Source organism: Daphnia pulicaria, chromosome 8 (assembly GCF_021234035.1).
Source record: "Daphnia pulicaria isolate SC F1-1A chromosome 8, SC_F0-13Bv2, whole genome shotgun sequence".
NCBI lineage: Eukaryota > Metazoa > Arthropoda > Branchiopoda > Diplostraca > Daphniidae > Daphnia > Daphnia pulicaria.
In genome coordinates this window covers 7584929-7596996 of record NC_060920.1, presented here as the reverse complement: position 1 = coordinate 7596996, position 12068 = coordinate 7584929, and the positions used below count along the sequence as shown (strand labels likewise).

Here is a 12068-nt window from a genome sequence, read left to right as displayed (position 1 = left end):
AAAGAGAAAGAGATATAAAAAGATTTCTTGGCAATAATCCCACGAGCTGTAAACGCGAAATAATCCTTGCAAAATATAGACTATAACGTACTCAACAAATTCGAAAGTGCAAGTCAAGCGGAAACAGAAGACTGACCGATAGAATTCGATATTTCAGAAATAAAAGAAGGTTCATGTTGTCAAGTCCCTAATTGGACTAGATAAAACTGAAACCAAAGCAAACCTTTTTTTCTTTTCACTTGGAAATGTCACCTTTGAAGTTGTGTAAGGCTTCGTAATCCGACCATACAGGCGAATTTCATGGAAACTCACGTCACGCCAATTTAACTGCATTAAAAGTTGCCTATTTTTTTCCCCAGTCTGTCCCACTCTCTCTAATAAATTATTTCGCCATTCCACTGTCGAGATTAAGTCTGTCGGATTTACAATTTCGTTGTTTGAAGTTCGCCAAAAACACAAAACAGTAACTCCCCTTTCTCTCATTGCGTCCTGTTGGCTCGGCTTGATCGGTTATGTAGGCCACGTGCAGACAATATAGTAAATATAGACTACCTACCTGCATTATAAAAATAGCATATGGCTGATGATCTATATACAAAAGGTTACTGTTTTTACGTGATCGTCTTTAAAAGTTACATTTTCGACAGCACGCGATTGGCAGATTACGAGCCGGTCACCGGGTCGCTGATACCAAACACGAGAGACCACGAACAAAAGATAATACTTTTGTGTACACATTACCTTGATCAATATATCGATTTGGGAATTTATACACCTGCACCGATTGAATTCACTAGGCTACACACCTACGATTCAAACAAAAGTGTTTTCAATATACATAAAAATAGTTTTTTTTTTCTCTCTCTCTCTTTCTTTCTCTTTTAACAAAAGAACATCAGCGGAAGGAGGTTGCCCCACACACAGGTGGTGGCCGTGTAGGTTTATTTTTCCCTCCATTTCCGGCCCTGAGCCGGAGGCAGCTTGTTGTTGCTCCTAGATGGCAGCTGGAACTTCAGTTTACAGTTTTTTTTGTTAGTCAGTGCGAGTTATCTGTCAGAGTCAGGCGGGTTTGTGCTGGCCTGTGCAAAACTTTCGTTTTCTAAATGTGTAAGTCGGCTCGTGTTACATTTTCACTGTTCTTGTATTTATGTCACAGTGTTGGTTTCAGTGTTTTCCCCTCGACGTATCAAGTTGGATTCGCGATATTTTTAGTTGTACAGATGATGTTGTGAGCTGAGATATTACTCGGTAACTTTTTCGATGGGAATATATTGGACTATCATTATAGTGTGTGTCTTTAGCCTTGGCAGTTCGTTCGTCGGTTCCCATAATTCACCTTTCCTATTCTTTTTTGTTTTCTCTCATTAGAAGCTTTTTTCAGGGACTGAACGAAAGCTTGACATCCTTGGCATGTGGCTGTGACAGAAAAGAAAGAAAACCAACATTCCTGCTCCATTCCATCTTTTTAAATTAATGAACCAGTAATGGAAGTACCAGGAAAGAATAGCAATTTCCACATTGAAGATCACCATTCCACTCCATCCATAAATCAAAGTGAAGAAGATTATTTGAGAACAACATGGGGGAAACTTGGTGTTGGCAAAGATGGGTACCTAGACCAGTCACAGCTAGCACTCGTTTGTGAGTGCATTGGAATGGAGAAATTATCAGATGAGGTGAGTTAACGAAAAAATACAGTGTCATTCACTGCATTAAACATTTACATTTCTTTGCAGGTGATAGCTCAACTTTTTGACAAACTTGACTTAGACCACGATGGTCGAATCAGCTTCGGTGAATTTTTACACTTATTCCAAAACGTCAGGCCCGGAAAAGGAGATATTTCCTTGGAAGCCGAGGTATGGGTACATCGTGCCAACTTACTTACTGGAGCTACGACTAAATTCCATTATCCAACAATACGGGATGTTTTCAGAACTACGAGCCAAACAACTGGGGGATCGCATCTACAAATCGAAATAACGGGTCGTCAGTTCGCTCAGAAATGCTCATGATGCCATCGCAGTCTACAATGGCTCTCTTCAGCAATATCGATCCAGCTGGAACAGGGTAAGTCGAAACCGTGCATATAGTTTTATCTTTGTATTCGTCAACATGACATGGAAATGACAGGAATTTGAGAAATGTACCAGGTTGATGTACTGAGAGAGAGCGAGAGATATGTAAGTAAATAGGAAAACACGGCAGAATGAAAATAAGGCTCAAGAACATTCGTTAATACTGCTTTCTTGCACTCAGAACAATTTAGGAGATTGATTGTTGTTAGGCATTTTGCCATCAGGGTGGTAGTGTCTGTAGTATAGGAACATAAACACGAGACCAAGAATAAAACACACAAAAGTACCGATCAGGGCGGGAAGGTGATACCAGTGGGTTGCGCTTTCAGGTAACAGAAACCATAGGACTATCATAGTCGTATTTTCAGCTGCCATCAACAAGTAGTAAACCGAGTACTTGACTCTGGTGGCAGTCGCTTTCACGTTGATCATGACGAATGTAAACATCCAACCGACGACGATGTTGTAAAAGAATTCTCCGCAGTTGTTTCTCTTTCCGTCAGGCGTCCCGCAGAAATTTGTGCGCTGTAAAGAAAGGAAGCCACAGCAATTACTTAAGTTTAATGCCTTGATTTTTACACGAGTGCGTACCTGCAATAAAATCCAAATAACCATCAGTCCCCAATGTCCGCCCAATGCGATGAAAACCTCTCGCTTGTGTGCACTAGCGAAAAGGGCCAAGGCTAGTACGCGAGAGGCAACTTGAAAGGTGTGCCAGAGAAATGTTGTTGCTGATCCACCTACACTCATTTGAGGCTTATCCGGGATGGCGTAGCGTAAAGTTCTCTGATAGCTAGTCAGGGACCAAGCCAAAGACATGAGAGATGTTAACGATGAAAACGACTGCACCAGGACTGTAGAATTTCAATGAAAGAATGAATTCACCGCGGGAGATTAAAAAAACAAATTAAAATGCACCTGTGATGATGTAATCGTTTTCTGAGTGCGTCTGAGGAGGGCGTCGTGCCAAAATGTAAATCTGCAAAATGAGCTGGGGCGCATCCTGCATGAAACTGTGCATCAGGTCTAAGATGGCAATATCGCGTTCCTCGTGTAACAGCAGATTGTAATAATCCACTTGCTTCTTTATTTCAGTTTGTTGCTTCGGCCATGGGCAATAGGGTCCCTGAACGTTGATGCGTTGCAAACGAGACTTGCGACTTTTGATTCCGTAGTAGAGCAAATCGATGTATCTGTTGCAAGACAAATTGTTAAGATTACATTATTATTCCGCTAAAGTAATGTTTAAAGTTCAAATCACCTGAAAACAGGGCCCAGTAGGAGAATGTGTACGATGATGCGAAAACCCCACCAACATTTTGAGAATCCCGGTCGTGATGAAAACATGCGTCTTGCGGCTTGATAATCTTCGTTGAGATACCTATTTGATTTAGTAGTGTAAATTGCATTGATGTGTTGATCGAGACAATGTTTAAAGTTGATACCAGTAGAGACTGAAAGCGTTGACAGTGACTGTTGGTACGACAATCAAAACAACGGTGAGAGAAAACCACCAAATCGAATCTGGCTCAGCCCAGAGCACGTAGGCAGTAGCTATATCAGAACCGTGATCGAAAAAAGAACCAAAAATGGAAAATAAGACACCGAAAATGCTCCAGTTATTAAACTCTGGCAGTGGAGGAGGTTTGTGTAGATAGACATCTCCACGATCAATGATCTGAATAGGAAAACACGTGCGTTTAATTTTGATAGTTCTTTGTTCATTATTTGTAGCATACTTTGTTGATGCTGCTGCCTATGTTGCGAACTTCTCTGTTGACATGGTCCCCAACTTGGCCAGGGATTCTGTGCACATCTTTCAAGAAAGCAGGAGGCCTCACAGCAGGGATATACGAGCTGATATCCATCATTTGTGGGACATGAACATTCACTCTTGGGAAGGCAGAGAAGGCACCCTGTCTTCGTGAGCTTTTGTCTGTCATTGGCAATTCATTGTCTGCCAAAACAACAACAACCTTGCACTAAAGAAATTGAGTTGTAAATCTCTTTTTATTGAAATACCCTTAGTTTCAGGCAGTGAAATGGTGTCCTCATTGGGTAGGGCAGGGTACAAGGAGTTTGTGGTTGAAATACTGCTAGGAGTTCCGGGGCCCACTGAAGAAGAAAAGTGAATGACATGGGGTCCTCCACTGTTTTTATCACCCATTGTTGTATGCTGTAGCTGCCAGACTAAGTTATGATAGGTACCGCGTGTCCTGCAATCACGAAACAAGTTGTAAATTCAGTCATACAATAGCCGATATAACTACTAATAAAGTTCTCACTGTGTCAGTATGAATCGACTGTGAAAGGGTGGGGAGGGGAGAAGAGACTCAGTAGCTCCACATTGGCCTACATAAATTGGTAAACAGTTAGTAGCTTGGAAACTTGATGCCAGTTCACCGCGTGAGTCACCCCCTGTGCACTGGAATGCTGCTTCTGGTTTCACGTATGCTCCATGCGGAAACAATTTTGACGTTTTGTGTTGCTTGTCGTCACCTAGCAACGACGTGGCAGCCGAATTTTTCCTTCTTTGTTCTGGGCCCCCGTGGGCGTCTTTGATGTTTTTGAAAAACTAAGGATGGAGCGAAGGCCGATGCTAACTACCTTAAAAACTACAACAGAGTGTCTGAATGGAGACTTAACAATTGAAAGAAAAGTGCGAAAAAGATGCGCGTCCTTGAATTCCACAGGCAGAAAAAGTTAATGATTGCCGCATCCGGTTTTGCCAGCGATTTTTAATGGATCCGCCGTTTTTTTTACTTTGTTCCGCCTATAACTGCATTTTTTTACAACCCGCGGTTTACAGTCGGTTCATTCCGTGGTGCCCGGGGCTGATTTTTTAAATGTCACAACACAACACATGCAGACATCTGTTGGAGAACAGGAAAACAGTCAGACTTGTACATTACTAGAAAGCCAACTCAAATAATATAAGAAAATGTTCTTCATACCGTGGTGACATTTGCGGGTTTCAAATGTTGTTCTTGTTGGTCGACTTCGTACGGTAGATGATCTCTTTTCTCCGGTTGAAACACCATCTTACGACTGCTGTTACGGTCATACGCCGCGGACCGCTTTACCCATTTCAGTAATCGAGCGGGTCTTTTTGACAGTTCCGTCATGCAAGGTTTCAATTGTTTCAGGACACTCTCGTCGTCGTACCTCAAATAACACACTTGAAACGCGGCCAAGTGTTATCGAGTCACGATTGCAGCACTAAAAGATCATGCGTATTGATAACATGACACGCTTTTTAGGATCGTAAATAAACTTGTTCGAATGCCCTAAAGTTTTTTTTACGATTTTATTATATCAATTTGTGTTTTTTGTGTGTCAATAGATTTGCAACTTACGATGCCACGGTCGAGTGCCTCCGATCAATGGGCGTTGTTCACGCTTCATCCCTCCTGGAGGCGCTTAGTTTCCGCCACCATCCGTCCAAAAGAATTAGCCTTCGTGAACTGGTCTGCGCTCTCCAAGAAGAAATGAACGCCGGATTGGAGAATGGTCTGCTGGCCAATAGTGGACCGAGTGGCGCTGCCTTACACGCCGGAGTCTTATTAATTCAACACGAACTCTCGTCTGTCCGGTAAACTTCTTGTCTTCGCTATCAGTTGAATTATTCACGAAAGAAATTGAATTTTGAGCAAAGAATTAAAAATTAAACAATAGGATGATAACAAAAATTTCAAATAATCAAAAAGGAATAACCACAACCGGTATTGGACATTGTTGAAAAATTAATCCCCCCTCCCAGTTAGGCTATCTTGGGACTTTTTTTATTCCTGGAACTTGTTGCGTGAGCGCTATCATGGTTAAGCCACTTGTAAGCTCTTATCCATTTGTGTAGCATTTATGCGGGAACATGTAGCCGTTTTTTCCCACTTGGCGTGGGCCCAATGTCCTTGATTTGTTGATACTAGACGGTTACAGACGTTGGATATAGTGTGTGAGTTGTGGAAACGTTGGAGCCAAGGGGGTGGGACAGGAGATTTCCATAATTAGACGCCAACATATTTCCAGTCTTCCTTGTGTTTTTTTTCTTTTTTCCCTTTCTTTCCTTCTAATTTTGTGCATTTTCTCTCCCCCGCGTTGGTTTCTGATGGCCTCTCGTGTGTGTGTGTTTGTACGGCGCTATCGTTTTCAGGCTGACAGTAGAACACGCCAGTCGCGAGAGCGAGAAACTCCGCAGCGACTTGCAAGAGGCCAATCAGAGGTCGTCGCTTTTGGCCCAGGAAGTTGACGAGAACCACGCCAAACAGGAGTCCATACGGCGAACACAATTCAAGTAAACTCTTAAATCTTCTCTCGCCCTCTTCCCTGTCTATTTTGATAGCACTAAATAAAAGCAAATCGTGACTCGTTCTTCTTAAAATAGGCAGTTGGAGCAGCGGCACGCGGATCAGCTGCGTTTGGTCCAAGAGGTCGCACAGGCCGATCGCGATCAGCTGGTGAGTCAGCTCCAGCAAGACCTGGACAAACGGCAGCAGCAGCTGCTTCAGACCAAAGAGGAAGAATCGCGACTAAAAGAATCTTTGCAAGCCATGAGCGAGGTGAGATTTTTTGGAAAAAATTATGACTTCCTCTCATACGTGAAGGTCGTCGTCGTGTGAGAAAAAAAGGGGGGGGGGGGGATATGAGTTCCAGACGTCTCGGTCAGCTAACGAAAATTGGCCACGAGAGATTATCTGTAAATGTCTGTCAACGACGGGCTTGTCCGTATTTTTGAAAGGCTTCCAAGAAATGTGGTTTTTCGGTGACGATGAGCTGCAACAGGCGCCCGTCTGGCGAGATTATCGTTTGGTCGTTTATCATCATCCGCTGATGGGTGACAATAAAGAAGTATCCAATTTATTTACTCTTTTTTTTTTTTTTGGTTTTTGGCTGATCGATGTTTCAGGATAACGCCAGGTTGTCGGCCGAAAACGCCAATTTGACAGAAAAGCTGGCCAGTTCCGAAAGGGCAAACGGCCGACTCATCCAGGAGCTCGACGGCGTTTCACTGGTAAAAATATTATTATACCGTTTTGCCTTTTCTTCCTGCTTTCCTGCTTATAATTGATTGATTGAAATGACGTTTACATGCGTCATACCGAGTTGGATCGTCAAGTCGCCTTGTCCTTTTTTTTATTATTTTTTCTTCTTCTCCATTTATTTACCACGTCATTCTCACAAATTTCATTATTGCATCTTGTCGAATACAGATGGCCGAATTAGAGTCACGCTGCGAAGCTTTGGAAGAAAGCCAGCGCCATTCCCTCACCGAGCAGTTAAACCGAATGTCAGCCGAAAATCTCCAACTACGTGACCGAACCGATGAGCTCTCTGCCGAAATCGAATTACTTCGCGGACAATTGGCCGCCGCCAGGTTTATTATCTTTTCAGAAAGCCCTTTTTTATTTTATATTGTCCATTGGCTATTACGCGTATCTAATGATTGTGTGTATTTGTTTTCATTGGCCACGCTCAGGTCCGAATGCGTTGGGCTGGGCCCAGCTTGGCGCTCGGAGCCGACAATGTCGGGTGCCGTTAAACGTCGCAACGGCGAAGAGGAAGTCATCGAAGATCACGTAGGCAAAGTTCGCAAGCGGGAGGCAATGGCCATGGGACTCTACAGCTCTGAAGTCTCGCCCCGTCCTCTGTCTGATAATCAAGTATGTGTGTCACCATCCCGGCTGACGTTTAGAGCTTCCTGTCGAGAGAGGACAAAGGGAGAAATTCTCTTGTCCAATGTCTTGATTTCCTCTCGCTCATTCTTTTCTCTCTCTTTATCTATTTAGAATGGATGGAAGGAAGAAGGGCGCAGTGTCAATGCCGACCAGAGTTTAGCGGCCCAGTTGCAAGAAGTCAAACAAGAGCAGTGCGAGTCCGGCCCTGTCGTCAACTCGGCTGGAGGATCCACCATTAAAGAGCAGCTCAAACGTGTCTTTGAAAAACTGCGTCTTCAAATTGTCGAAGAGTTCCTAGAGGTGCGTCCTTCTTCTTTTGATTGAGTGAAGTGAATTAGAATTTAGTCTGTTACTTACTACATACGACCGTGGATTTGAACAGGGCAACGATAGCGTCGCCACACTGCAGAACCAGTATCGCAGCGTCTTGGTCCAACAAGAGGAGAGACACGCCGAGGAGAAACGGAGCCTGTTCGAGTCTCACCTGCTCAAGCTGTCGGCCCTCGAAGCTCAATTGGCCGAAACGCAAATTCGGAACGAGGATCTAGTTCAACTTCAAACAGTAAGCGCCAACCGGGCGACCTGTCTTGCGTGTTAAACTTGATTTGTCTCTATCCCCCCCCCCTCACTATTTTTCCTCCTGGGCTATCGACATCTCGATTGAATATTGATGTTTGTTTCTGATTGCAGGTCATGGAAGCTGAACACGAAATGGAATTGAAGGAGCTGCGCCAACAACTGAAACGCGTCCACTCCAAGGACTCGAAACAGGAAGAATACGTAAGAAATCAAAAAAACAAAAAAGGAAGAAGGAAAATAACGAGTTCTTTAACGCGTAGAACAATCGCTAGCTTTTATTTTTTTTCTCTTTGATTTTTCTTTCTTTCTTTCTGTTTTTATGATTGGCTTAAATTATTCGACGTTTGATTGCATTATCAACCGTTTTCTTTTCCTTATTTGGCTTCGACTCTGCTTTTCTGCCCGGAATAATTTCATTGCGGATATTCTTCGATTGGCCGTTTGCTGCACGTACACAGCCAGAACTAACCTCTCTGTTCCAACTATTGCGGGTATATTAAAAAACAAACACACAATCAACAACAACAACACACAAAACAAGAAAACAAAATAAAAAAACCTCATACTGATTCCCTTGCTAACCAATCTGCACTAACCTTATAAAAAAGTCACGTGCCCGAGTGACAGCTGATTTTTCAGGACCTAATTAACTTTCCACTCTCTCTCTCTCTCTCTCTCTCTATCTCTCTCTCTCTATGGCTATTTTTCTACGTCAGTGTGTCTTATCCGTTCCTACTTGCATTCCTTTACCGTCGGCTGTAGAGCCGAGAGAGACAGCCGATCAATCGCGATCCTTGCTCCTTTTTTTTTCATTTATCAGACAACGTAAAACTTGTTCACACGAATTCCTATTATTGACCAATTCGACCCCATATTCCTGCACTTAAGACAAGAATCCTTTTGCGCAAACTCTGTCTCTCTCTGTGTGTGTGTGTAGTATACACCCGGCAATCGTGCGAGCATTGTTGGGTTTCGCACCATCTGTCATGTTGTCATTCTTGGACGGTATTCCTTGTTTCTTTGCAGGAGAACTTGACCGAGGCCCTGGCCGACTTGGATGCCGCCCTAGAGAAGGAACTGAGCCGGGATTGCGAGCACGATTCTGCAGCCTTGCAGGCGGAGGAGAGCACCACCAAAGTCGAAGAGTTGGAGAAACAGTGCAAAACGTTGGAGAGTGAACTCGACTCTGTCAAAGGTTTGTAGGTTTTCCCTCTTAGCTTTTGATTCAAATTAACCAATTTGTCTTTGTTTGGTTTTTCTTCATCGATATTACAGTGGAAATTGTCAAGATATTGATCGACAACGAAGAACTGCGCCTTAAAGTCAGACACCAGCAAGAGGATCTTGAAATGGAGCAAAAAGAAGCGGAAGAGCGGATGGAGGAGAAGGTCGAGTTCGAGACGGCTTTGCTTCAGCAGCGGATCAAGCATCTCGTTCGAGACCTTGAGGATGAAAAACAGCGAAATCAGATGGAGAAAAACGCATTGGAGGAAGACCGTCGCGATCTGGAATCTCGATTGGACATGCTCCGTACGGAATTCGACAGACTGGACGAATATTGGCAGGTATTATTAGAAGAAAAACAACTTTTACGCTCGGATTGATCGAGATTTAAACCGATTACAATATTTCAGTCCAAGCTAGACGAAGAAAGAGAAATCTACGATCAAGAACGGGATTCGACGGATGAAAAGTTTCGGTCCCTCGAGCTCAAAATCAAGGGTAAGCTATTGATTACAATGAATGAAATTGATAAATTTCTTATCGTTTTTTCTTTCTTCTTTCATTCTTGGTGACAGAATACGAGGAATTACTGGGACAGGGCGATAACTCGAGTACGAGTAGTCTTTCAACCATCGAAGAGAGAACCAACTGGGAGAAGCAGTTGAATGATTTGGAAGAAGAATCTGAAGCTCAGATCAAACAAATCGCTTTGCTGGAATCGCAGTTGGAGCAACTGCAGAAGGAGAAGGAGGAGGAAGCTGCCAGATCGCAACAAGAGTTGGATGTGATAACGGCCGAACTCGAGGCGACAAAATTGATGTTGGCCGACGTGTTGGAACGAGAGGCGAAATTAATAACCAAATTAGAGAATGTGCGCGAGAATGTTCCCGCCGTCTCCAAGTCACCTCCGAGTCCACACCTAAACCGGCCGCTGTCGCCAACTCCCAAGCCGGGCATTTTACCTTCGGGCTACTCTCCTTTGAAAAGCAAAGGCTGGGCCAAAAACCAACGGTCACCTGCATCTCTGTCACCTTGCAAGTCTTACGAATCCACTATAGATGGCGTCGATGGTAGACAGGTAACCGGTCACTTGTTTTGAATTCAAATTATATATTAAAATGTAAATTTAATTTAAAAAAATGAAAACAAGAAAAAAAAAGGATCTAGAAACTGGTTGTTGATTAATTGATAAAAAAACTGGTTGTTGATTAATTTGAACCATCAGCTTGAAGCTTGATTTGCATTAATTTATTATTTCTTGTATTTGATTTTTTTCCTTCTTATTGATTTCATTATTTAATTTTATTATTTTTTCGATACAGCTAAGGAGATCTCCGTCACTTAACAGTGGATCATCCGAGCCTCATCGAGCTTGTCGTGTCGACATTAGCGTTTTTCAATCTCTCAACAGCCGTTTGAAACAGCAGGAGCAACGTTGTAGGGAGCTATGCTACGCTCTACAATGCCAAAAACACCGGACAGAACAGATCATGTTCGGTAAAAATGAAATTCTTGACAAAACTATTTTTAGAAGTTAGAAATTTCAGATAAGTAAATATTGAATAAAATGGCCTTTCTGTAGAGGCCATGAAATTTTGAATGTGATTCATCATGATTATCAACACTTAAAACATTTTCAGAAACCAAAGTTCAACACCAAGCCGAGATAAATAGCCTGGAGACGATGATGAAGACGTCCCAAGACACATTACGTCATATGTCGCTTCAGCATAAACAAACGGTAAGCTCAGTGTCATGACATCTCTGCCCATTTGGCGTTGATTGGTAAGGCGGAGGCCAATCAACCCATCTTGATAAGGGAACAAAACATTAAACAGTGTGTTATTTTATTTTAATTTGCGGGTCCCCTCCCTTTTTTATTTGTCTTCGCAGATGGACAAGTTAACTTCGTCAGACTCACTCATCATGGAGCTTTACACGGAGAACGCTCGCCTCTTGGAAACGTTACATCTCCAAAACCTGTCTCACAGCACGGCATCTGGTCTGTCCATGTGATTTTTGCAACATCTTCTTCGAATTCCGATTCCAATCATCACTTATACATAACATTCATCGTGTGTGTGTGTGTGTATTTGCGGGAACCCCCAATCATTGTGATCAAAATTCTCAGACAGCTTTACGGAAAATTTTGAAAATTACGGACTTATTTGCGCATTGGGAGAGTCGATTCTGTTTGTTTTAAGCTATTTAACTAATAATTCCTTATAATCCCTCATCCTCACACAATAATGTAACAGACAAACCCCGGCAACTGCTCACTATTGTAATTATAGTCCTATTTTACCGCTCGTCAGATTCTTTCAATCAAAGGCAACTCCTTAATTTTAAATCGAAAGTGCACAATTAATTCATTACGAATAATTTTTTTTTTTTTCAAATATAAATATACCAAACGTTAGTTACCGAGATTTCAATAATACATGATGATTGTGTGTCACACTGAAAACATACGGCTACGGAAATCCTTTTTTCTCCCATTTTCTTCTGGGCAAAG

At 42.7% G+C, this 12068-nt stretch overlaps 2 protein-coding genes across 7 annotated transcripts; one reads left to right on the top strand and one right to left on the bottom strand.

Moving 5' to 3' along the window:
- Positions 1–1006: 1006 nt before the first annotated feature.
- On the top strand, positions 1007–12024 carry LOC124311860 (blastoderm-specific protein 25D-like). 4 transcript variants are annotated; one of them, XM_046776225.1, is made up of 21 exons: positions 1007–1107; positions 1369–1676; positions 1737–1859; positions 1937–2070; positions 5422–5670; positions 6229–6369; positions 6460–6634; positions 6982–7086; positions 7286–7449; positions 7552–7735; positions 7862–8050; positions 8133–8312; positions 8441–8530; positions 8788–8820; positions 9356–9524; positions 9605–9894; positions 9964–10051; positions 10129–10631; positions 10876–11050; positions 11194–11294; positions 11447–12024. In XM_046776225.1, the coding sequence occupies exons 2-21, from the start codon at positions 1485–1487 to the stop codon at positions 11567–11569; spliced, it is 3408 nt and encodes a 1135-aa protein (XP_046632181.1). In that variant the 5' UTR covers positions 1007–1107; positions 1369–1484; the 3' UTR covers positions 11570–12024. The 4 variants fall into 4 exon arrangements, with proteins under 4 accessions (XP_046632181.1, XP_046632185.1, XP_046632182.1 ...); XM_046776226.1 differs by having other exon boundaries at positions 1026–1107; positions 1372–1676; XM_046776228.1 differs by lacking the exon at positions 1007–1107 and adding an exon at positions 1133–1248.
- Positions 2089–5573, bottom strand: LOC124311861 (XK-related protein 6-like). 3 transcript variants are annotated; one of them, XM_046776231.1, is made up of 11 exons: positions 5435–5573; positions 5033–5365; positions 4494–4951; positions 4364–4430; positions 4101–4294; positions 3818–4035; positions 3524–3756; positions 3340–3459; positions 2997–3271; positions 2670–2932; positions 2089–2603 (listed from the first exon to the last, which is right to left on the bottom strand). In XM_046776231.1, the coding sequence occupies exons 5-11, from the start codon at positions 4243–4245 to the stop codon at positions 2256–2258; spliced, it is 1602 nt and encodes a 533-aa protein (XP_046632187.1). In that variant the 5' UTR covers positions 4246–4294; positions 4364–4430; positions 4494–4951; positions 5033–5365; positions 5435–5573; the 3' UTR covers positions 2089–2255. The 3 variants fall into 3 exon arrangements, with proteins under 3 accessions (XP_046632187.1, XP_046632186.1, XP_046632188.1); XM_046776230.1 differs by having other exon boundaries at positions 4364–4951; XM_046776232.1 differs by having other exon boundaries at positions 4364–4951; positions 5033–5297; positions 5435–5526.
- Positions 12025–12068: the final 44 nt, after the last annotated feature.

Excerpts from the sequence above, each read along its gene's own strand:
- LOC124311861 (XM_046776230.1), bottom strand. The coding sequence starts at position 4,245 with ATGGGTGATAAAAACAGTGGAGGACCCCATGTCATTCACTTTTCTTCT. Across the intron at positions 3,757-3,817 it reads TAGGCAGCAGCATCAACAAA|ATCATTGATCGTGGAGATGT; the intron begins GTATGCTACAAA and ends TTTCCTATTCAG. Across the intron at positions 3,272-3,339 it reads CTACTGGGCCCTGTTTTCAG|ATACATCGATTTGCTCTACT; the intron begins GTGATTTGAACT and ends GTCTTGCAACAG.
- LOC124311860 (XM_046776225.1), top strand. The coding sequence starts at position 1,485 with ATGGAAGTACCAGGAAAGAATAGCAATTTCCACATTGAAGATCACCAT. Across the intron at positions 5,671-6,228 it reads CACGAACTCTCGTCTGTCCG|GCTGACAGTAGAACACGCCA; the intron begins GTAAACTTCTTG and ends TATCGTTTTCAG. Across the intron at positions 8,821-9,355 it reads CTCTGTTCCAACTATTGCGG|GAGAACTTGACCGAGGCCCT; the intron begins GTATATTAAAAA and ends GTTTCTTTGCAG.